Raw genomic sequence first — 22488 nt, forward strand, 5'->3', positions numbered from 1 at the left:
CATTTCTTCACCCTGGAGTTTTGCTTTCACCGTCCAGTGGAAAGCTGCCATATGCAAACAGTGTGCTAATCCTCTAATAATGGAGCAATTTGACAGTGAGTGTTACACCTGCCTTGATAAAGTGTGACTGAATTGAATTGAAAGGTGAGTTTCCTCCTACTGGGCCTGAGCTGTAGATTTCTTCCGAAATATGCACAAATTATTCCTTACCTCTCACAAAAGATGGTGAACGCGGACAGAATTACCTCAGTGGATCGGACTAGATTAGATGAAATTAGATTTCACTAATGCTCTGGCTTCAGAAGTTTTGTGGTTTATGTTAACAAAGTTTGAATATTATCCTTAAAACTGCCATTCTCGCCCTCAGAGCTTTCCCCCCAGGCTGTTAAGACTCACCAGGTTTTGTTTACTTAAGGAACTCTCCATGCGAATACTGCCCCAAGTCATTATTAAGTAGGCACTTAGAGCAACCTCCCTCATTGGGACACACCCTTTCTTTCAGAATTGATATGTCACGAAGGCACCGTGTCCCAAATAAGTCAAACTCTTGCTGCTTGGACCAGGAGTCAAACAAGCTGCCTCAGTGGATTGAGTGGCCAGAAGTGATCCAGCTCTGAGTGCCGGGTAGAAGACAAAAACTACGTGCAGCACATCCTCACCTGAGGGCAAACGAGTTACGGGCTCCACAGGGCCTTGACGCTTGTTCACACTTAAACTAAGACAGAGGAACAGTTCAGGACGAGAGCCAGACAGAGCTGAGAAGAAGCCTCAGCACTGGAAACTACTGAATCCACTTTTGTCAAACACTGACAAGGTAAGACTGCAGTTCAGTACTTCTACTACTACTTGGCTATTACTGCTACTATACCACTATGATTACTACCACCTGCTACTAACACTGCTACCACTTCTATTACCAGTAGTGGAAGAAGCATTCAGGCACTAGTAAAAGTAGTAATACTTTGGGGAACTGTAAGGTTCCCTTTTGTAAATCCTATTTCTGTTCAGGGGATCAAAATGTGGAACTCTTAACCCACAGAACTTAAAATGGATCATGAGGGAACAGCATTGAAATTTATTGATTGAGTTTATTCCTTGAGTTTTATGGTCATTTTATTGTATTATTGTTGGTAAATATTTTGTGTCCTGTGCTGTTTTGTGTATTTTAAAGGCCCATCTCGGGGCGGTCATTGCAAATGAGCTATAAATGCTGTGGTACGTGACAGTGGTCCATGCTATATACTTGTCCCTATACAAATAAACATTAAATTAAATAAATACCATAACATGCGAAAAAGGCAGACATTTTGTCATGTCACAATAGTAAAAGTCTGCAAGTGCAATTCCATTTAGCTGCTGTCAGGGCTCAGTGTCACACTGTCATGGTATATATCATAGTGTTGGTTTATTGATACACATATACAAGATTTAGGCCGCACTCTGATGTCGTAGCTGGTCAAAGTGGAGCCAGAATATTGGTTACATGATTACATGTTTGTTTTTATTAGTTATCATTTTTCATATCTGTTATTGTTTATTTTGTAAAATCTTAAAGTAATTAGTTTAAAAGTAGTAACTGTAGTAACTGCTAATTATTGTTACTATAGTAACTCAGATTTACTTAGTTACTTTACACTATTATCTATTACTGCCATTACATCAACTATTACTGTTACTACCCCACTCTTATGTACACTACTGTTAGTGCTACTATGACTGTAAGGTGTTGATATATTTCTGCTCCCACAGTTTTTATGACTACACTAGCTGACTATACTGCCACCAATGCTACGGCTACTATCACCTCCAATACCAGTTGTCCTAGAAGTGCTCCAACTTATAATGATTATAATAATGAATAAGCTTTCTTTATAATGATGTCTGAAAGCATCAAATATTATCTAAAGTGATGTATTTCAATTTGGGATGCAGACAACTGTGATTATTGACCATAAAACAAACCTTTATTCTATTGTTGTTTTCCCAGTTATTTTCTGATAAGCTGCATTATTTATAATTGGATAAATGGCAATAATCACGTTTTGTAAGAGCCCAGTTAAAAAATTAGATTGAGTTGATTTAATGTTTTGCATAAAAGTAAAAGCTAAATTACGTGTACAGCTAATAAATAGTGACATTACCTACTTACATTATTACTCTCACTCTCTTTTTTACTGCCACCCTGCGACCTGTAACACACACACATGCACACACACACGCACGCACGCACACAGGCTCATACAGATACAGCCGCTTGCACACAGACTTAGACATTTTGCTGAACAGCTCATGAAGGTGTGTTATCAAACACCTTTTGTCCAAAGAACAGTGGAATGCAGGCAGCGGTGAATGACCAAAGCTTCTTATATCGACTAAACACCTCTCATATCAGTTTGGCTGCTCTCTAACGAGGTCTAAAACACAGCACCAAGTATAAGTATACATGTAATAGTCTTGTTTTCTTGAGCATGCTGCTTTCATTTGTGCAGCACAGAACACACACAGGAAAAAAAACACTGGGATAATCTAGAAGAGCAAGTTTTCACCGCAGCTAAACAATTAAACTGCTCACGCCTGCAGGCGAGGAAATAATAGTAGAGACATGGACCATGTGTCCAGAGATCTAGGCCATGTGCCTTGTTGTTCACATAGTCACAGAAGTGTATTCTTTTAGAATTGTTCCTCTATTTTTGATATTAAAGTACATTTGGAAAATAAATTGTTGGCAATAGGCAATAAATTACAGCTTTGGATGTCATTTTGCCTCCTCTTTTTTTTTTTTTTATCATTTTAACAGTTATGGGTTATTTATAGCTCTGTTTTGTCACAGCAGTCCAGCTTTTGAGACCTGCCTTGTTTCTTATCACGTCACCTCGCACCATGTGCCATTGTTTTGGAAGTGTTTTGGACTGAGGACCGGTCACCTGACCTGAATAATGTTCAGCATAATGTGTTGTGAGTGTAAATACAATACTCTGATACAGTGCAGAGCATTTTACTTGAGACTGAGGATACTTTCACTCATTTCTGTCATGCATCTTTGTCTTTTATATTCTATTCTGCTCAGAATGGCAGTGGAAGAAAGGAGGATTTATACTTTAATCATTTGAAATTCAGACAGATATATCATTTTGTCAAAGGAGTTACTGGCATACAGCACCACTCCCAGCCCAGTGAGCAGTCCTCTTACTCATACCATGATGAATACACTCCAGCTACTTATCCTTTATCCACGTATTATATGTGTCCCACCCTTTCTGCTGTATTTTATCAACTTTTCTTCTGCAATTAACTTCTGATCCATCTGATATTTGGTGCTGCATTGTGATAGCCAAACACACTCCTTTACCATGATCACATGCATTTTGTAAATAGAGTAAAACTGATAAACACATTCATTTTTACTTATAGGGCAAGTTTCAAACAATGCTTCGATCTTCCTTTCTTTATCTGCATTTAAGCTCTAAAAGGCGGAGTAGACTGATTTCGGATACTGTTGAATGATGTTGAAAATAATGGAAGGTAAGGCCAGACTTTCACACAGGCTGACCTGGATATTTCCAAACATGCAGAATCATGACATGCAGATTTTTCTTTTTCCTTTCCTTTTTTTTTTTTTTTTTTTTTACAGATTCTGGATTCAAAATTGAAGTCTGAGTTACATTGAAACACGCTGAAAGACAAACAATGACTTCAATGAATTTAACTGTCGCAAAGGCTCCAGTTGGCAAAGGTGGAATGACAGATTCATCATTTGAGTCCCAGCAAAGTAAATACCATAGAACAAATGTCAAGTTTACTTTAGCATCGCTACTGTTTAAATATTGGGCATTTGGGTATGGTTTCGGCGAAGCATCAAGGCAACTCACTGTTGGAAATGTCACGCAGGGTGTAAATCTGTTATGACAACATTGTATGGAAACAGTGCTTTCTTCTTCCAGCGTGAAACTGAGCTGAGCATGGGGAGTCCGGGCTGTGGACACACGGGCTCCGCTGCGCACTCGCCTCTCTACATCAGCCAGCCCCACACTGACACCAGGGCGGCCTGGCTGGATGAGGCGGAGGACATCAAACCGCCTCGCAGCTTGTTAGAGCTGCCGGAGCTCAGCTGGCCGGGGGTCTACCTCCCCTGCTACGACAGACTAGCTATGGAGGAGAACCCCTGGGTGCTGAGGATGACGGAGGCCCCGGCTCCCGCCGCCCCTCCCTCCAGGACTCCGGTGCCGAGCCCAGCCAAGCCCAGCCAAGCCCAGGACCCCCCCAGTGAGATGGAGGGTCAGGTGGAGGAGCGCTGTCTGGAGCAGGTGCAGACCATGGTGGTGGGAGAAGTGCTGAAGGATGTCGACACGGCCTGCAAACTGCTCAACATCGCACCAGGTAGGACAGGATGCAACTGGTTAATGTCACGTTATTATCACAGAGAGAGGCATGTAAATAGAAAGAGCTGCTGTAGGACGTGTTGGCAGAAGTTGTACACTAATAAAATAAACCTTCAAACGCCATCGTTTGTTTGTTTGCTCTCACATCAACATTCACAGTGACACAACTGAGACCTGGTGAGCATCGGAGGCCCTGCCCACCTTGTGCAAACGCTTCTGTTGACAGAAGATCATCTTCACTTCTTCTGAACTGAGTCTTTACCCAGAGCGTTAAACCGTGCGCGTAATTATTTGTTTTTGGTATCTAACTCAGGAAGTGGGAGACGCGTTTATGGCCGCTCCTAATACATGTTGTATCATGGTCACAATTCAAAAGAGTAAAGTCCCTACAGCCACAGAAGAAGAGACTGTTCTCCCTGTGACTTTCAGGAAAATCAGTCATGTGGTCCACTAACTTGAATCTGTTTGACAGCAGTGTTAGGTTTTGTTTTTGTGCTCTGGTTTGGTTGGTTTGCACTTTCTTAATGTTTGGAGTGGCCAAAAGCGAAACAAGCGGAAATATCCTGTTTTTTAATCTAGTATGGGTCAAACTCTAAAAACACTGGATCCCATAATAAAACCAAAAGCAACCAGTAGTTTGACACCTCCCTGGCTGGTCCATGCTGACTTTTTTCACGCTCCATCCCCCCCCTGTTTGTAACTCTGTTATAGATTTTTAGTCTCCAAACTCAAGCTGACAGATGAAACGGAAGATATTATCTTTAAACTGTTTTCCTTGTGACTAGTAAACTGGCCTTTATGTGTAAAATTGCCCCATATGCACCCAGAATATGGTAATCTGGGGTGTGGCGAGTAACAGAGATAGTGGGAGATAGAGAATATGCATTATCAACAATATATCAACAGAATAAAATATCAGCTTCATCAAAAAACATGTCTCTTAGTGAACTGATGTGAAATTTAAAAATCTGTTTAGTCTTGTCATCATTTAAGGTTTGCTTGTTGACATATTTCATCAGAAAGTCAAAGCTGAACACGTGGGGAGCTGTGTGAATGTAAATGCCTCGTCTCTCTGTGTTTTCACCCTTCAGACCCCTTGGACTGGAGCTGTGTGCACCTTCAGAAGTGGCTCCTCTGGACCGAGCACCTGTACAGGCTGCCGCAGGTCAGCACCAAGTTTCAGGAGCTGACTGGGCGGGATCTGTGCTCCATGACAGAAGCAGACTTCAGACAACGGTCCTCGCAGTTTGGAGACATGCTGTACGCTCATTTGGACATCTGGAGATCTGGTAAGAACAACAGGGACACTGGGAAATCAACTTACATCAGTTTAGCAAATTAGAAAAGGCTGATTGTGAAGCAAATGCAGTGTGACCAAGAGCTTCTAGTATTCTGTGTGGTGCAAACTGCTACATGATTGGTTCTTTTTTTCTTTTCTTTAGCTGCTGCAATGAAGGAGCGCTGCCCACCAGAAGACAGCAAATCTGGTAAGTTCTTGGTTATAGTAACTAGATTACAGCTGCAATGGTTTCACTGATTAAAATACTGAGGTAAAACAAGGCGGAAATCGTGTGACATCTGGTTTCTGAAAATCTCTCCTCTGTCAGCAGCTGATGACGATTCCTGGTCAGATGTGATGTGTAACTTCCCCAGCCAGCCCATCCACCTGTGGCAGTTCCTCCGAGAGCTGCTCCTCAAGCCTCATAACTACAGCCGCTGCATCCGCTGGCTCAACAAAGAGAAAGGTAGGGTGATGAGAGAGTCGCAGGTTGTGAGCAGAGGAACCAGATGATGATTTGGGTGCATGTAACAGACTACAGTTTTCACTTTCTAATCAGGAAAAGCACACTAATAAAATGAATGATGGCTGAATTCCATTTAGCTTCATGATCTGGGTATTGTGCATTGGCTTACTGGGACACTTGAATAGACAAGTGATAACAGAGCCACCGTTGACTACATACTCTTTCTTCTGTCCAAAGGGATTTTCAAAATAGAAGACTCGGCTCACGTGGCCAGGCTATGGGGCATCAGGAAGAACCGGCCGGCTATGAACTATGACAAACTGAGTCGCTCTATACGCCAGTACTACAAGAAAGGCATCATTCGAAAGCCCGACGTATCTCGCAGACTGGTCTACCAGTTCGTCAACCCCGTATGATGACGAGGATCGGCTGATCCGAAGAGAACGAGCTGAGGAGAAACCAAAGATATGCTGGACATACAGTAGAAGTAACATGAACTCTGACGCTCGTTAGCTCATTGTATTTTTTTCATTTCAATTGTAAAGACTGCCTACTGAACTATATGCACTCCTGCCTATCATAATATCCCTCTACTTTATTATTCTTAACACTTTTTAAATTTTTTGTCTCTTCATTGTCTTTAGCACTCTTGTTTGAGTTTTTTTTTTTTTTGGTGTGATGTTTGGTTTCCTCTTACTATGGAAACATTTAAAATGAATTAGAAATGTGCTTATTTGCTTTCTTGCTGAGAGTTAGATGAGAAAATTGATACCACTTTCATATCTGTACTGTAGATATGTAGCTGAGGCCAGCAGTCGGCTAACTTAGCTTAGCATAAAGACTGGAAACTGTTAGCCTGACTTCGTCCAAAGGTAAAAATAAAAAAGCTCATGAGCACCTCTAAAGCTCACTATTTACACTTTAGGGGTGCATTTAGGTGAGTTTTGATACCTTGGGGCTGAGCTAGGCTAGCTGTTTCCCCCTGTTTTCAGTTTTTTTGCTAAGCTAAGCTAACTAGCTGCTGGCTTCAGCTACATATTTAGCATGCAGACGTGTGAGTGGTGTCAATCTTCTCATCTAACTCTCAGAAAGAAAGCAAATAAGCGTTATTTCCCAAAATGTTTAACTATATCCTTTAGATTCTCTTTTTTAACAATGACACTTCTTGTTATTCCCATTCAAGTGCCGAGAATATTTAGAAGTTGCAGAGCAATGCCAAAGTAAGTAAAATTTTTATTAAACCTGCCTTGATGGATAATCTTTTTTACATTTCTGCCTTTGGGTTTATGTTCAGGATCTACAATAAAGCAATAAATTACCAAATGTTGTCTCCTTTAAAAGTAGAAACAAGGAATAGTATAACAAATCACTCAAAATCACATGTGCAGTCCATCCCAAAAAAAAAAACACACGGACACTAACTTTTTTTTCTTCAACAAACTTGTTTCCCCTTTCAAACCAATATCGAAATATTGACACCATCACAACAAATTTGAGTCGGGTTTTTCATCACTATCGTCATTATTATCTGTGATCATAATCATCTTTATGCATATTTAAATGAACTTCTTGTTACATCAAGATGAACAGGCACTACACCAGTTAGGAGATAAAAGTACATCACTAACTATGAACATACATCTTCTAGACCGCTAATATAGGGTTTCCACAACGTGAGCTGCTGTCCCCTGTGTGCATAAGGAAGAGATCATCAACATAAAAAAAGCATTTACATGTACACCTTTTTACTGCCTCAACATGGTTAGGTCTCATTTTCAACTCAACACAGTTGTACAGTTACAATAGAATATAATCTTTAAATTACATCATCATATACAAATCTGACAGCGTGGGATAACGTCACGCTTTTATGATACACTGACAATTCCATTGCAATGAAATTCATACGATATGGTACCTATTACTTAATATGTTTTCCATTGCTGTTATTTTAATGAAACACATTTACATGTATAACACTACATTTTGTCTTAATAGTCAATCACTTGCATTTTTTTTTAAACATTTTTTTTCTGTTACATTTACACAACTCATACACACTGGATGATGAAGATGTTTTTTTCCCCCCAAAATATTAACCTGGTAATATGGATTATGTGTTTGAACTTGCGTGTGCCGTGTGTATCGTGTAGTGTGCCGTGTGTATCGTGTATTGAATGCATGTGTGTTTGTATGTATGTGTGTGTGTGTGTGTGTGTGAGCATCAAGAATGTGGGACAGTTTGATGACAGGAGTCCTTTTTGCTATGCTGGACAGCTTTACTCTAAGACACAACTTGTGAGCTGGTGATGTGTTTCTCCTCATGTGTGAGACCCAAACCTGTCAAATCCTGTTCCAGACACAGAGCTAAACACATCTGACTGCTGTTGGTCCAGTGAAAGTTAAAAACTTCAGGACAACTAAGTTATAAAAAGCATCTCTCCAGTCTAATCAGAGATTTAGGTGCAACTCGTAGCGAGATAACTCACTAATCAACGTCTGATAAATGCAATTCCTGCTATAAATTTAATTTCTATGGAGCAAGTTAAAGATTTAAAAACAACCACGTAACACACTGTGTAAGAGTCATCTTACGTGCAGTGCAGTACTGGTGACAAATGTATTCCCTGTGTCATTGCGCAGTGTTTTGCAGACAAATGAAGTTTGGGTGGACTGGGAGGCAGCTACAAGTTGATCTCCACTGAAGCTGTTTCATGTGTGACATGTGAAGTTATTGCATGGAGAGAAAACAGATAGTTGATGGTATTGGGTCATTCTTTGGCTCAGCAGGGAAATGGGCCACATAACTAGTGCTTTTTGCTAGGTAGGGCTTTAAAATGACAACGGAGAACCATGTTTAGACAACATGCTCTCTCTCAAGCCCAAACACTAGTACATTCATGTCCTGTGGGAGAGGCTTCGATTTTCAGACAACCGTCTGTAGCACAGTAACGTATTGACATGCCTCCATCGGCCCCTCGCTCTGGAAGAAAAGTGCCCTCCTCTTATACTGCAGTGGCAACCTCAAGAAGATGACTTGATCCGACTTCGCTCTGAGGGAATGTATCACTCGTGTTTCTTGTTAGCAGTAGTGGATTAAAATGAGACCTGAATTACTGAACCAAGAATGAAAGCTTCTGCCAAAGCTGTATATCCTGGATTGCATGGAGATGATATTGTCAAAGGATTTGTGATGCTAAGAAAGAAAAATGCTAAAAACAAAACAAACAAACATAAAAGTCAGTTCATCAACACGCTTCCTTTCATGAAAACAGAAGCATGAGCATGTCCAGAAGAATGTGATGCTAAAGAGTGAATTCTGCATTTGTAGTTGAAGTGTTGCATCAAGTTGTAGCCTAAACGAGGCTGCAGGATTCAGGGAATGCAAGTTGTTGCATAGCACATGCTGCTATGCAAGTTCAGAAACAGTTAAAAACACATAGCACTGCACACACTGGAAAAGAGGTTGGACCAAATCACAAAGAAAAACAAAAAAAACGGAGAAAAAAAAATAGAGGATACTGTCTGTGGTACTTTTTAACACTACACAGCATTCCCAATGTAAGAATGACGACTGACCACACACAGCATTAAAAATGCTACACAAAAATGGCATCACACTGTATATACACAATGCAGGTTAAAGAAGCTCGTCTTTGTCGAATGGGTGTAACTGAATATATTATCTTCCCATTTTCACAAGAGAACAGACTGCAGTATACTGCAAGTTTAAATAAGCTGCATTATATGTTAAATACAGCTACACAGAGAAGCGATGTGTTCCTGCACTGTTTTGATGTTATAGTTGAGTGTGTATATACTGGAATAACTGCTGCTCCTGTTTTTAAATGTGTCCACCCACCCCAAATGCTGGATAAAATATATTATACTGATATATTGTCTTTTAGGTTACTAAGTTTTTATTTAGGCAAGACTGCTTGGCGCATCTGTTGGGCAAGGGATGTGTTGCTCTTAAGTCTCTGGCTATGTGCGGTGCGATTGGACGGGACAGTTCAAGCTGCCTCCAATGGCGTGTCCTTGTCCAGTAACGTGACTAGATTGGCTCGACATAATTGGCCGGGTACAGTCCCTCTCGGCCGTTGTCCAAACGACCTCTACACCAGCCTTGCTCATCTTCATCCTCAGTCTTGGTCAGTTCATCACCTGTGAAGGAGACACCACTCCTTAATCAACATGCAGTCCTGTGTCAAATAGTGAATGTAAATGTAAAAACATTTTTGGTGGGTTAGATGAGAAGATCGATACGACCTTCGTGCCTGTCCAGTAAATTTTACAAATACTGCCTGCAGCCAGTTAGCTTAGCTTAGCATGAAGACTGGAAACAGAGGAAACAGCTATCCTGGATCTGTTCAAAGGTAAAAAACCACAGCACACACAGCTCACTAACTGACGTTAACATGTCAGTTAGTGAGCTTCAAGTGAGTGTTAAGTTTCAAGAAACAGTTTGACCCCCCATGAAACCACAACTTGTTGTTTTTTGATGTTGTATGATTAAACAAACAAGATATGAGATTTTGTTACCTTTGGACAGAGCCATGCTAGCTGTTTCCCCCTGTTCTAGTCTTTGTGCTTAGCTAAGCTAACCTGGTGCTGATTGTAGCTTCATTATTCATACAGGAATAAAATTGTGGTAGGAAAATAAAGAATTCCGATTTTGTTCTTGTTGGCTTAAGAATAGTCAAATTTAATGGTCTTAAAAGGTAACTTAAGGCTGAAAAGCAGTGTTTTGCTGCCTCCTTTGGTTGAAGGTTTCCAGCCTGTTGCATCTGTAACCACACCCAACTGTGATATCACAGGGTCTTGAAGTACACCTGTACGTCAAAGTGAGACATTGAACCACTGGAGGCCAGCAAAAACAAGATTTGCAGGGGGCGTTAAGTTACTCTTTAATATAATGGAATCAGCCTGTAAAATATCCACATAGAGTTGCTAAAACCCCAAATTCCCAGAAAAAATGTGTCTTCAATGGAAGCTGCAGCTTGTGTTTGTATAGGAATAAGATGTAAGAAATGCATTTATGTTTGTTTGACCCCAGGGATACACACAATGCACTTTAGTGAGTAACACTGAATGTAAATAGAAACGTTTGTTTACAAGAAAAGTCCTCAGGGCACCTTTAAGTTTTTAAGAACAAAGAAACTGTTATAGAATTTGCATGTAGGTATAAGACATCTTTAAAGACCCCCTTTAAAAACACCTTATCTCTAAAATAGGATCTGGATGTGCAGTGGGGGAATCAAGATGTACAGCTGTAGCTTCTTCAACAGTTATGTTTCTGTGAAAAGCTTGTCTTTAAAGTGTTAGTCATGTCGCTGTGTGGGGCTCTAGAGCACTTTATCACACCATTTCCCAAAGAGGTTGAGTTAATTGGTGGCGAGTGCCTGTAATTTGTTTTCCATGTGGTTATTATTTACTAATCACTGCTATCTTCTATAGAGGAAGAGAGCTTTAGAATAGAAATAAGGACAGAGTTGGTGATTTTTGACCACCTGTGGGATTTTATCATAAAACTCCTGCGTCCGATGTCCCAGGCCCTTTATATACATGATACAAGTTCATAAAGTAATGAGTAAACAGGAGCTTAGCTGCATGATGGTAGACAGAATCACATATCCACTGATAATTACCTGCTTTGAAGGTGAGCTCATCCTGTTCCTGGCCTTCATAATCGTAGAGAGCGCGGACACGGACCCCTTTGCCAGTGCTGGAGTCGTCTTCGAATGAATTCCCGTTACCACCGTTTTCGTTGCCAGAGTACGTAGCGGGCTGCTCATCATCGGACCACTCAGTCGAGTAAGCTTGGTTTTTATCATAGCTGCTCACGCTGGAGGAAAGAGAAAGTGCAGGGTGATATTTGATGTTGAGTGATCCCCAAAACATACTGAATTCATTTTTAAAGGAAAAGTCTTTCTAATAGTCAGTAAACCCTGTGAAAAGGTTTCTAACAAGTACTGTCTGTGTAGCTTATTCCTCTGTGCCATAGATCTAAACTGTTGTCCTAAAACTATCAATAAGCTTCACTGTCGCACTGGAAGACATGTTTATTTTGAATTGATCCCACATACACCATGCTGCTGCTGTAAATACTCTCTCATCTGCAGCTGAAAATAGTTCCCAACTAATGCACTTTTTACTCCATTTGCTAAAAACGTCAGCGCTCACCTGTTTTAATTATTTAGCTTTTAAAAATAGAATAAAATAAATACTTATGACCTGTTTTTAAGGATGTAAGTATTCGGTAGGAACCGATGTGGTTGGGAGTGAGAGCCACAGAGTGGGCAGCGAAGTTGGAACGTATTGAGACACAGATATGTTTGTTCTAATATCAGTGTCACCAGTCTTGTCCTTAATCTTGAAATAATTCAAATTTGACTAACACTATGATTCACTTCATAAAATTCATAAAAATATATTTTCCTGATTAAATAGAGTGTGCTTCAGTGTGATTGATGTGGTCGTAAACAATAGCTTCCTTGAATTAACCTGCTACGATCACCAGGTGGAGCCACATGGTCAGTGCTCGGAGTGGGTGGGGCTCCGTCTGGTTTCTTCTTCTTTGGAGGAGCGCTGGCCTGGTCTGGGTTGTATTCCTGGAGATGAGAGCGAAAAAGAAACACATGAAAGATAAGTGGTGAATGAAGAGGAGAGGTTTCTCATGGTCTTGCGTGAAGGTTTAATGTTGTACCTCAAATGCAGGCCAGTTCATATGCATCCCAGGGCCGTGGTTGTTGCTGAACCACTTCAGGTCCTCTTGTGTGTTTGCACCCAGGATCGTGCGCTCCAGTTCTCTGTATATTGTGGCATAGCTGAGAAGAGGAAAGTGGAACACACAGTGACGATGAAAGTGCCAGAAGAGACCTGGGGGTGCTGCCAATTTGGCGACAGAGCCCACAGTGTTGTTCAAATTCTGGGTTGAGAGAGATCCAACACTGGGTCATGACAAGACTGAAGTGTCTCCCTGAGTTTTTTCTGCTGAAGCTGAAGCCCTCGCCAGCTGAAGTATTTGGCCTGAATAATCCTAATAATCCTTTACATGGATATTATTGTTTATGTTGTCACAGTTTCCTCAAATCTCTGCAATGAAAAAGGGCAGGTTCACCTTGTAGTTATATTACCTAGAATACAGGAATAACCATTCTGACCAGGTTTCATATATTAATGCAGTAAGAAAATGTCTTTTCTACATACAGTCATCCAAGTGTGCTGGAGCATTAACTAAATGGACACTGTGTTGGACTGAGGAGGGGAGCTACAGCACATTTTTGAAAATAGAAAATGAACCAATTTCATTTTCATAACTAGATTTTGGAAGGATGAGCGCATGTTCTTTGTAAAAGGCAAAGCGATACTCTAAACGTCTAGCAGTGGAGCAAAAGCCTCTCTGCAGTTTTATTCAGTGATCCTGGAGGAAAATTAAAGCATATTTAATCTGTGCATATTTAAATTCAAGCCAACACAACCTCTCAGGAACACACTGCCTGAACTGCCTTTTTTTTTTTTTTTTTTTGAGGAAACGTGTCAGGTGTGGGAAAAAATGGGAAAACAGATCGATGTATGTACATTTAAGAAGAGAAACTAAAGCTTCACTTAACTTGTACTGAATCCAGAAAATAAGCACATACTGTAATAACATTTTCTCTTTCTGGCTTTCATGATAATGACTTCAGCTCATGAAACTAAACAAACCAGTGTTCATCTGTGCTTTTATCTTCAGTGGGCAGTGAGATGCACACAAAATGTCTAATAAGCTGAATCTGTCTTCTTATAAGTGGAATCTGACAGGAAACTGTTAAAGAATAAATTGCGATAAAGAATATACAGGCATGTAAATACAGCCACTCCTTTTATCTGCTTTTGTGTGGATGAGTTTTATGTCAAAATATTACTTGCTGGTTGAGGAGGAAAGAGCACAGGATTCAGTGATAAATAAAATGATAATGATTGGGTGTGACTAGTCACCCACAAAAGCAGTTTCTTTTAAACTTGAGCTATCACATGTTCTCTTACACCAAACCCAGCCGTTCAGGTAAACACAGGTGAGGTCGTGGATGTCAAAGGAGAGGTGTAACATGGTTGAAATCAACCAAATCCAACCATGAATGATGAAACCAGTCAGGATGAACTACGATGCAATCCTCTAGACAGCAAAGGGCTTGAATCATCCATGGCAACCGAAGGCAGGTTTGGTTAAAGAGCCTGAAAATCACTTTGCCATGGGTCCCGGCTTTGTTGTTACATGCAGGCTAAAAACAGCCCAGAATATGACAGCATCCACTCCGCACAAAATTCAGTTTGGCAGAAACGTACTTGACTGAATCATCAATTAATTAGCGCTGTGAGTCTGAACGCTAATGAGAAATGCATGCCTGGTTGAGAAGTGTGTTGAGATTAATCAGTTTGAAGTGAACTGTACTGAATGTGACACAACAAATCAAACTAATCTATTATAGATTTGTCTGCAATGTGATTAAAAGTAAAGGTACAGTATGCAATCATGCTCAACAAATGCTGTAGCAACATACAGAGATGATGGTAAAACAGAATATACAGTAGAGCAAAATGGGATCAATGCATATACAAAATGACATGAGGAAAAAGAGACTCTCGACAGTCTGTTTGACCTCTCATACAGTATTTTGATAAATCATATGTGAGGGAAAACACACACAGTCAGTGGTCCTAAATGAAACCTAAATAAAACGGGCTCCTTCAGCCTGGCTAACCTTGGGTTCTCGGTGAGGTTAAGATGGCGTTTGATGTCCAGCAAGGCCTCCTTGAGGAAGGTCAGCCTCTTGACTTCATGCTGCTGGCACTGGTCGAACACCTGCTCCATGCTCTCCATGTACTGCGGGGTGCACTTGTTCAGCTCCTCCAGAGACTTCTCATACTTTTCTTTAGCCTGAGACAGAAAGCAGAAAACACGCTGATGATTGAAGCCTCTGTGGAAAATAAACCGGACAGAAATTTCTATTTTAATAGTTAGCTTATTCCTGTTTGTAACTTGATATTCTGTAAGTAAACGTATCCCACATTTAAGGCCCCAAATAAAACTACTACTACTACTACTACTACTGAAAACATCACATTAAAAACAAAACAAATCCCACTTTTGCCTCCACACTGCAGACATCTATCACAACATAATATCTTAAACTGCTCATTTGAATAAGAATATGTCAAAAGCCTGATCAATTAGTCTGATCAATAGCCATTTAAAACCCTGCCTGGAGGAGAGCCTGGACCAGCAAGATAAGAAAAGATGAGACTTTATTCGTACAGAAACGTGTCTTACATCTACTATGTAAGAAAAAAAAATCCTTTTTGCTCTTGACATCTTTGTTTCTCACTTTCCTGAAACTCAACAAAGACTTTTATCTCTTTACTTGTTTTCCCGGCCTTGTTCTCACCTTCTGCATATCCTGTTTGCATTTGTCCACTTTCTCGTGGAGTTTCTTCTGCTGGTCTGGCGTGACAGAAGCCTCAGTCTTGCCGTTGGCCTCTCGGGCTGCAGCCAGCTTCTCCTCCTTGCAGGCCATGTGGTACCCTTTCTTAGCTGTCTCCATCTGTATGTCGGAAACACAGGCATTGTCAGTATCTCAAATACATGATCTGATTTGACTAAAGGAACACAAGGGAGTCACATTTACTCATCTCAAAAGGAATGACCATATCCAGACAGGATTCTCTATTTTAATGTGATCAGTATATCTACATAAATATGATTATGTCCTTATGGCCAGGACACTTATGGTAAAAGACCAAAAGGAGTACAAACATAAAATAATGCACTACTTGCTCCAGTTCAGTCCATTTTTGTTTTTAAATATCAATGCCATAGGAAGGATTTCATATTTTCCACATAGTGTCAAGAAAACCCAGTCGTACCTAAAAACCCCGTCTAATGGGTTCTAAGTCCTGTCATATCATACAGGACCAGCCACAAAGCCGCAAAAAGAGCCAAAAAGAGCCAATTCAAGAGAAGATTCAACCTTGAACACAATGCTATACCATTGGTTTTAGGTAGTGAAGTCAGTATCTACAAAGTGTCTCACTAAGCTGGAAATCAAGACTCGGTCCACTTGACAATTAATTAGTGACCGACTCTGTTGCCTGTTTAGTTTTTGTTTTAAATATCTCATGCAAATGAATTGTGTTTTAATGTAGGAAATGTGCCAGTAAAACCACCATGGATGCAGCCATAGACAGTGTCAAGGGGGAGCTCCAGGATTGCCCTCTACATGAAATCATAAGTACAGACTACCCCTCTGCTGTTCAAATTTAGAAACTGAGACCTAAACCTGCAATAACTGATTTTTTTGTTACTCGCTAACTGTTCATCTGCTGTTTGATGCTGAGCAGGTAGTGTACAGCGAGGTTTTTAGAGCCTGCTGACGCAGTGAAAGCGGGGAAAGTGAACCAAAACAGTAAAGTTGCCGGACAGCTAAACAATGAGCTGAAACTCACTATAAAGCTCTGTAAAGCCAATGGGAGCTGCAGATTTGGGTGATAATTTCACATGGTCACATTGTTTTCACATCGTCTTTGGCACATTGTTATTATAAAAATATAAATTATAGCTGCTTTAAATGTCAATGTAAATAAATTATATGTGAATTCCATAAAAATAGGTTTAAAAACTACTTCAAAGGCCTGCAGGGCCTGGTGTTCCTTTGTGCATTGCATTTGTATTATGATTTTTAAGTTTTAAGATAGTGCAGAGTGATCGATCAGTGAGGAGAGATTACAATGCTGATGTGACACTAAGCAACAAAACGACATCACAAGCACAAAGTGTGAGCCAGAAAGAACCAGAGAGCAGCTCATTTGTGTCTTGCATTCATGAAGTGAGTACAACTTGTTCTGTTACGCCGAGGATAAACATGATGATTCATATACGATTGTTTCTATCCCCCCTCACCTCCTTGAGCTTTTTGGCCCACGGCTTCTGAGCCTTCTTGAAGCCCTCCTCCGCCTCCTTGGCCTCTTTGAAGCCTCCGATCATTTGCTTGTGATAGGCCTCCTTCTGCCAGTTCTTCACTTTCTCCACGTCTTCGTTCACCAGGTTGTTCTTCACATCTTGGTGCAGCTCACTCACCTTCTCTGCCTCGGTCATCACACCCAACCAGGCTCTCTCCACGGAGCCGTACTGTGGGCCTGGGGGCCGGAGAAAATGATTCATTCCAGATAAATAATTTAGTGCAACAACACGCAGGCAAATATTACCAGAGAGCAAACATCAAACTGTGTAAACGGAGCTTTGGCAAATTGAAAGACAGTGTAAAGTACATTAATTTGTGGAGCTATATCCCAAATGCTGACCTTTCTCAATGAGCTGCCTCCATCTCTTGGACCATGCGGTTAGCTGATCGCCGTAGGCTTTTTCTATCTTGGCACGTTCCTGCAGGCAGCCCATGAGGTCATTGCAGAGCCGATGGCCGTCATCAAATCTCTTGACAGCACGTTTGTAGTTCCCCACCTGAGAACAGGGAGGAAAATAGGCTGAAGGAACTGGAAAACAAATCTGTCTTTACGTATATAGCAGAAGCAAAAAATGATGAAAAACGTTTTTTTCAGTGAGACTCAAATATATGATGAAAATATACGATGAATGATTTGAGATGTATATGGGAACATGGGAGAAGAGATTAAGAACATTTATCTACTGAAAAAATACAATGTTTTTGAATGCGATTTCACTGTGTACATACACATACAGCATGATTGTACATAAAGCAACACAGTTTTGGTCGTAGAGTATAAAATGGAGTAAATTTCCCCCCACAAAATGGGCAATATTGTCCCAACTGATTTTAACTATCTGCAGATTTTATAATTTATAGAATGAAATATTTCAATTCTGTCCCTGTTTCCACATTTTACAGAGAGATCTGTGACATAATTATGTTTTATTCTTCACTAATCATTTTTTATCTGAATGCTAATTGGTGGTTAGCGATTAGGTTTCGCTGTAAGCAAAGAAGCTAGTAGTATGAAGTAATTTCATGTCCTGTTTCCTGGAAACACGATATAATGTCTTAGTTTCACGGCATTTGTGTCTTTTAATCATTTTTACACATCAACAAAAGTCTGGAAGGGATGTTTATTTACATTTCTATAATTAACAGAATAAGAACATTCATATTATACGTGTGAGTGGTTCCTCACATTCATTTCTTATTTGATAACCAAAATCTTTTTCAGTGTCCAAATACTAACAAGAACATTTTAGATCAAGTTTCCTCAAAATCTGTTGCTGTGCAGAATCCCAAAACAACAAGATGCACTTTTACAAATGGCAGCCCTTACTGCATGTAGGCAACACACAGACATTAACTTTATTTGTACTTTGTATTTGTTGTTGCTGAGTTACATGTGGGTGGGCTTCTTTTTGAAGCATATCTCTAAGTACATCCTGAAATATACAATATATTCCATTAATTGCAATATATTATATGCTACACTATTCAATGACAATTTAAATCCAGGTATGAAAGCTATTCTTTTTATTATCCTAGTCAGTCAAACATACCAGTATTCAGGGTTATTTTCTGCTCAAAATGATTTTACTGCCTTTCCTTTTAGATCTCACCACCTTAAGAGCGAGGCCGCCTTAAAAAAGCAGTGCCATGCCGTGTGGCTCCGCCTCTTTAGTGCCTGCAGGGGGCGTGAGCTCATGGTGCATGATGAAGAGAGGGTAGTGGGGGTTGCTCGTGCCTGTGCATGTGTAGTTATGCAATGACATGGGCTTGTTTTTGTGTCTGTGTACGTGAATGTGTGTGTGTGTGTGTCTGTGTGTGTATGTGAATGTGTGTATGTGCACAAACTGTGACTGCTTTAATCCTCTTGAGTGGTGTAATGCAGACAGACAGATTCTCAGGGATAGACGACGAGGTAGAGACAGAAATACATAGAAACTGCAGACTGCGTGCGTATACGCTGTGAATACATGCAGTCATATACATCAACACACAGCCACAACTCGTGGAGCGCCTAATGTGTTCACTGGCTGCAGGGCTGCGCTGTGATTGGTCCTGACGTGAGCATGCATGTGTGGTTACTGTTTGAGATGAGGGAGCTGCAGGGAGGCAGTGAGACAGGTGTGTGACGGTATGAGTTTTGGCCCGTGTGACAGATTGCCAAGTCACACCAACAACAACACGCAGGTGGACTGGTTCTACACATGAAAACACACTTGTATTTGCACCGTAATTCAACAGTGTGGGGGTTATTTCATGATTTTATTTAGTTTGATTGTGCTTCTCAGCCCAGTTGTACCAAATATCAGTGTTTCTGAGAATTAAGGCATTTATAAACCATGAGCTGTCCCGAGCTGTGTTGCTAGTTTACAGATGCTATAGGCAGGTGCATGTGGTGAAAGGCCGCCTCAGAGTAGCTGATGACTGAGGCTCTTTGTCTGCGTCTCTGTGGCGCCATCATACAAAGAACACTCTGTACTGAGAGAATTCATTAACGCTAATTTGGTAAAAAAAAAAGTGCACACACTGCATCTCAGTACAAGTGAGGATGGAGAGAACTTGTATGATATTTGTGGTGATCTGTCCTGTGATGACACACAATCAATTTCCAACACATGAACTGACAAAAGAAATGCAACTTAAATAAGAAACGATTGCGTTGAAAAAGTGCAGCAGGTTCACATTGGACACTCACATCTTCAACAAAGTAAGACGGTTTCTATTGTGAAAAACTCTCAACACAGAGAGAACTACCTGAACACATACTTTGTTCTTTTAGTCTGTGTCCAAAAGTAAATGATGGAAGCCCATTTACACCAAGAAAATAATGTGTGCATTAGTCTCATTTTCTTTTGTGAACATCTATATGTTCTTTTTAAAAAGTTATTAAATTAGTTTTTCATAGCCTCTCTTCTTGTCTGACAACAGACAGACAAAAAGAAATGTAGACGAAAAGTCGAACTCCACAAAGTCAGTAAAAGTCCAATTCATTTGACTTTGTAGCTCATACTTGACTTACTATGAGTAAATTCATTTTTATCATTCCAAACTTTAATGTATTTTTTTCCAGTCCGGCAGGAATGGGCCTCATTAACCAAAACAAAGGGAAAAATGTTAGGACAGGCTTTGAAAACTAGCCTAAGAATAGTTGTAGCTTGTGTACTTTAACTAAATCTGGCTACATTTTCAGCACTGCGACACTGCAACTTTCCATTTCTGCTAAATGACGTGGAGGACTTCCCAATCAGGTCGCCTTTAAGAAGCTCATCCATTTGGGAAACACGCTCATTCAGGTTGTTGTCGATAGTAGGATGAGAAGATTGATACCACTCTCATTTCTGTCCTTTAAATAAGAAGCAGCTGGTTAGCATAGCTTAGCATACAGTGCAAAAACAAGGCAGATTTGAGAGAATCTTCTCAGCAAGAAATTGAGTAATCGTATTTCCCAAAATGTCAAACTCTTGCTTCAAAGTATAATGTCATGCTTAATTACGCATTTTTAATACTTTAAATGTGGATAAAAACATCAGGAGACGTGCCCTCTGCTTTGAACCTCAGTGGGTTTCACACAGCATCGTGACAACTTCTGAGACTCATTTCCTGTAAAAACGCAGTGACACTAATCTAATTTTCATGGTTTCAGTGGTGACTCTGTGGGGCTTCAGAAGACAGATCAATACGAGACAAAGAGAGGGTGAGGACGAGGGGTTGCAGGTTGAAAACCCATCAGAACAGACATGACGGTGCATCTGTACCTCCCAGAAGCTGTCCATGGTGTCGTCAGCACCCGCACTTTCATCGTAGGAGCCAGACATTTTCCTGGATGTGGCAAAGCACTCTAATGACTAAACCTGTCCTCTGCAGCAGAGCTGGGTTCCTCATGCACTGAAAGAGACAAAGAGAACAACAACAACAACAATGTGAGACAGTAACATTACATTACACCAATACAGAAACAAGGAAAACACACATTAGAAGCAGAACATGGTCTCTGTGTAACACTGAGGAAAAGCAATGTAGCAACTGTCCCTGGCAACTGGAGGGAACCTTTCAGTGGGAGGTTTTCTATTTGAGACGTTTATAATAATGAGATAAAAATAGTCTCCTCGCCATGCATACAGTGCCGTGCCCTGAGGAATGAGAAGGGGCATCTTATATTGGCGTGTCCTAGAAAAGACACCAGAGAGAGAGAGAGAGACAGAGGGAGAGAGAGAGACAGACAGAGAGACAGACAGAGAGACAGACAGAGAGAGAGAGTGGAGCATCGCTGCCATCACACAGCTCTGACCCTGAATCCTTCCACAGAGCAGGAATTCATTCTTCTGACACATTACATCTGAGAGATAGTTGAACACACACTCATATAGACAAAGTACACATGCTACACTGTGCATAGCAGCCCAGCATGCACCTTGGGTGTAAACATGGAATCGTATAACTGCCACCATTATTATTATTATTATTATTAGTTATCATGTTACCCTTATTACTGTATATTTGCTTTCCCTTTGTCTGTCTGTTTTTGCTTTTTTTTGCAAGTGTGTATAGTATGTTTTGTGTTATATTTTGTCTTTGTATGTTGCATCACAGTCTATTTGTTGTCATATCTGTGAAATCCGCAACAGTAACAAAAAACATTACATTTTCTCTTTTGTTGTCTGATGAAATTTAAGGGAATAAAAAAGAATTGTGTAATTGCAGCCCTAAAATAGAGAGGAGACAGATAGACTCAAACAAGATCAAGGCACTTATTTTAACACCTTGATGTCCTTTAATGTGGTTTAATCACCTATTACTCTGTAAAACCTCCAGAGTCCAGTTCCTGCTGGATCTCCTCCAGCATTTCAGGTGATTTATATTTATTTGTTTGACGTCCGGTCGATATCTTACCACCACGGTTAAAACAGAAGAGACTGCGAGACGCTATATTGGTATTGAATTGTGTTTGAAGCCTAATCCATTTTGCTCACATGACTAATGGCTTTCCCTTGACAGAGAGCTCTTCATTGCTCTTCAACAACCTGTATGACAATGCAATGTATTTAATATGCCTGATGATAATGAGTCTGTTGATAATGTTCATCCTCTGACATGGTTTCTTGGTCTTAACAGTTAAATGCAGTCAATTGTGGTTATCATCCAATTCTGCACATGGTGCAACAGTGCAACACTTTATTATAGCTTTTAATTAAATTGTTGTCTTTTAATTATTGTTATTAAGAGCACTGGGTAATCACTGATTGATTCTTAGAATGCGCGGTCCAAATTAAGTGTTCATTTCAGGGTCATTTCAGATTATAAACTGAGTCGGCACTCTACAATCTGCTGCATCACATGGAATATTTTGTAAAATATTACCAGTGCCCT

General features: G+C 40.4%; 2 protein-coding genes across 2 annotated transcripts; one reads left to right on the forward strand and one right to left on the reverse strand.

Moving 5' to 3' along the window:
• The first annotated feature begins 766 nt into the window (after positions 1 to 766).
• On the forward strand, positions 767 to 6540 carry LOC139289474 (SAM pointed domain-containing Ets transcription factor-like). The gene is made up of 6 exons (XM_070911085.1): positions 767 to 814; positions 3942 to 4377; positions 5471 to 5668; positions 5822 to 5866; positions 5987 to 6124; positions 6362 to 6540. The coding sequence occupies exons 2-6, from the start codon at positions 3960 to 3962 to the stop codon at positions 6538 to 6540; spliced, it is 978 nt and encodes a 325-aa protein (XP_070767186.1). The 5' UTR covers positions 767 to 814; positions 3942 to 3959.
• Positions 6541 to 10178: 3638 nt separating this feature from the next.
• On the reverse strand, positions 10179 to 20936 carry LOC139288874 (protein kinase C and casein kinase substrate in neurons protein 1-like). Its single transcript, XM_070910320.1, has 9 exons — positions 20877 to 20936; positions 17465 to 17621; positions 17064 to 17299; positions 15553 to 15708; positions 14869 to 15044; positions 12831 to 12951; positions 12629 to 12735; positions 11773 to 11969; positions 10179 to 10288 (listed from the first exon to the last, which is right to left on the reverse strand). Exons 1-9 carry the CDS (start codon positions 20934 to 20936, stop codon positions 10179 to 10181), a joined length of 1320 nt encoding a protein of 439 aa, XP_070766421.1.
• Between the last annotated feature and the right edge of the window lie 1552 nt (positions 20937 to 22488).

This window comes from Enoplosus armatus, chromosome 8, assembly GCF_043641665.1.
Source record: "Enoplosus armatus isolate fEnoArm2 chromosome 8, fEnoArm2.hap1, whole genome shotgun sequence".
NCBI classification, from domain to species: Eukaryota; Metazoa; Chordata; class Actinopteri; order Centrarchiformes; family Enoplosidae; genus Enoplosus; species Enoplosus armatus.

Bases quoted from the DNA above. Each gene is read 5' to 3' on its own strand.
- LOC139289474 (XM_070911085.1), top strand. From the start codon at position 3,960: ATGGGGAGTCCGGGCTGTGGACACACGGGCTCCGCTGCGCACTCGCCT. The intron at 5,867-5,986 runs GTAAGTTCTTGG...CTCCTCTGTCAG, and splicing joins ACCAGAAGACAGCAAATCTG to CAGCTGATGACGATTCCTGG. The intron at 6,125-6,361 runs GTAGGGTGATGA...TTCTGTCCAAAG, and splicing joins CTGGCTCAACAAAGAGAAAG to GGATTTTCAAAATAGAAGAC.
- LOC139288874 (XM_070910320.1), bottom strand. From the start codon at position 20,936: ATGTCTGGCTCCTACGATGAAAGTGCGGGTGCTGACGACACCATGGAC. The intron at 12,952-14,868 runs GTTAGCCAGGCT...TCCTCTTCTCAG, and splicing joins AACCTCACCGAGAACCCAAG to CTATGCCACAATATACAGAG. The intron at 10,289-11,772 runs GTAATTATCAGT...TCTCCTTCACAG, and splicing joins TGAGCTCACCTTCAAAGCAG to GTGATGAACTGACCAAGACT.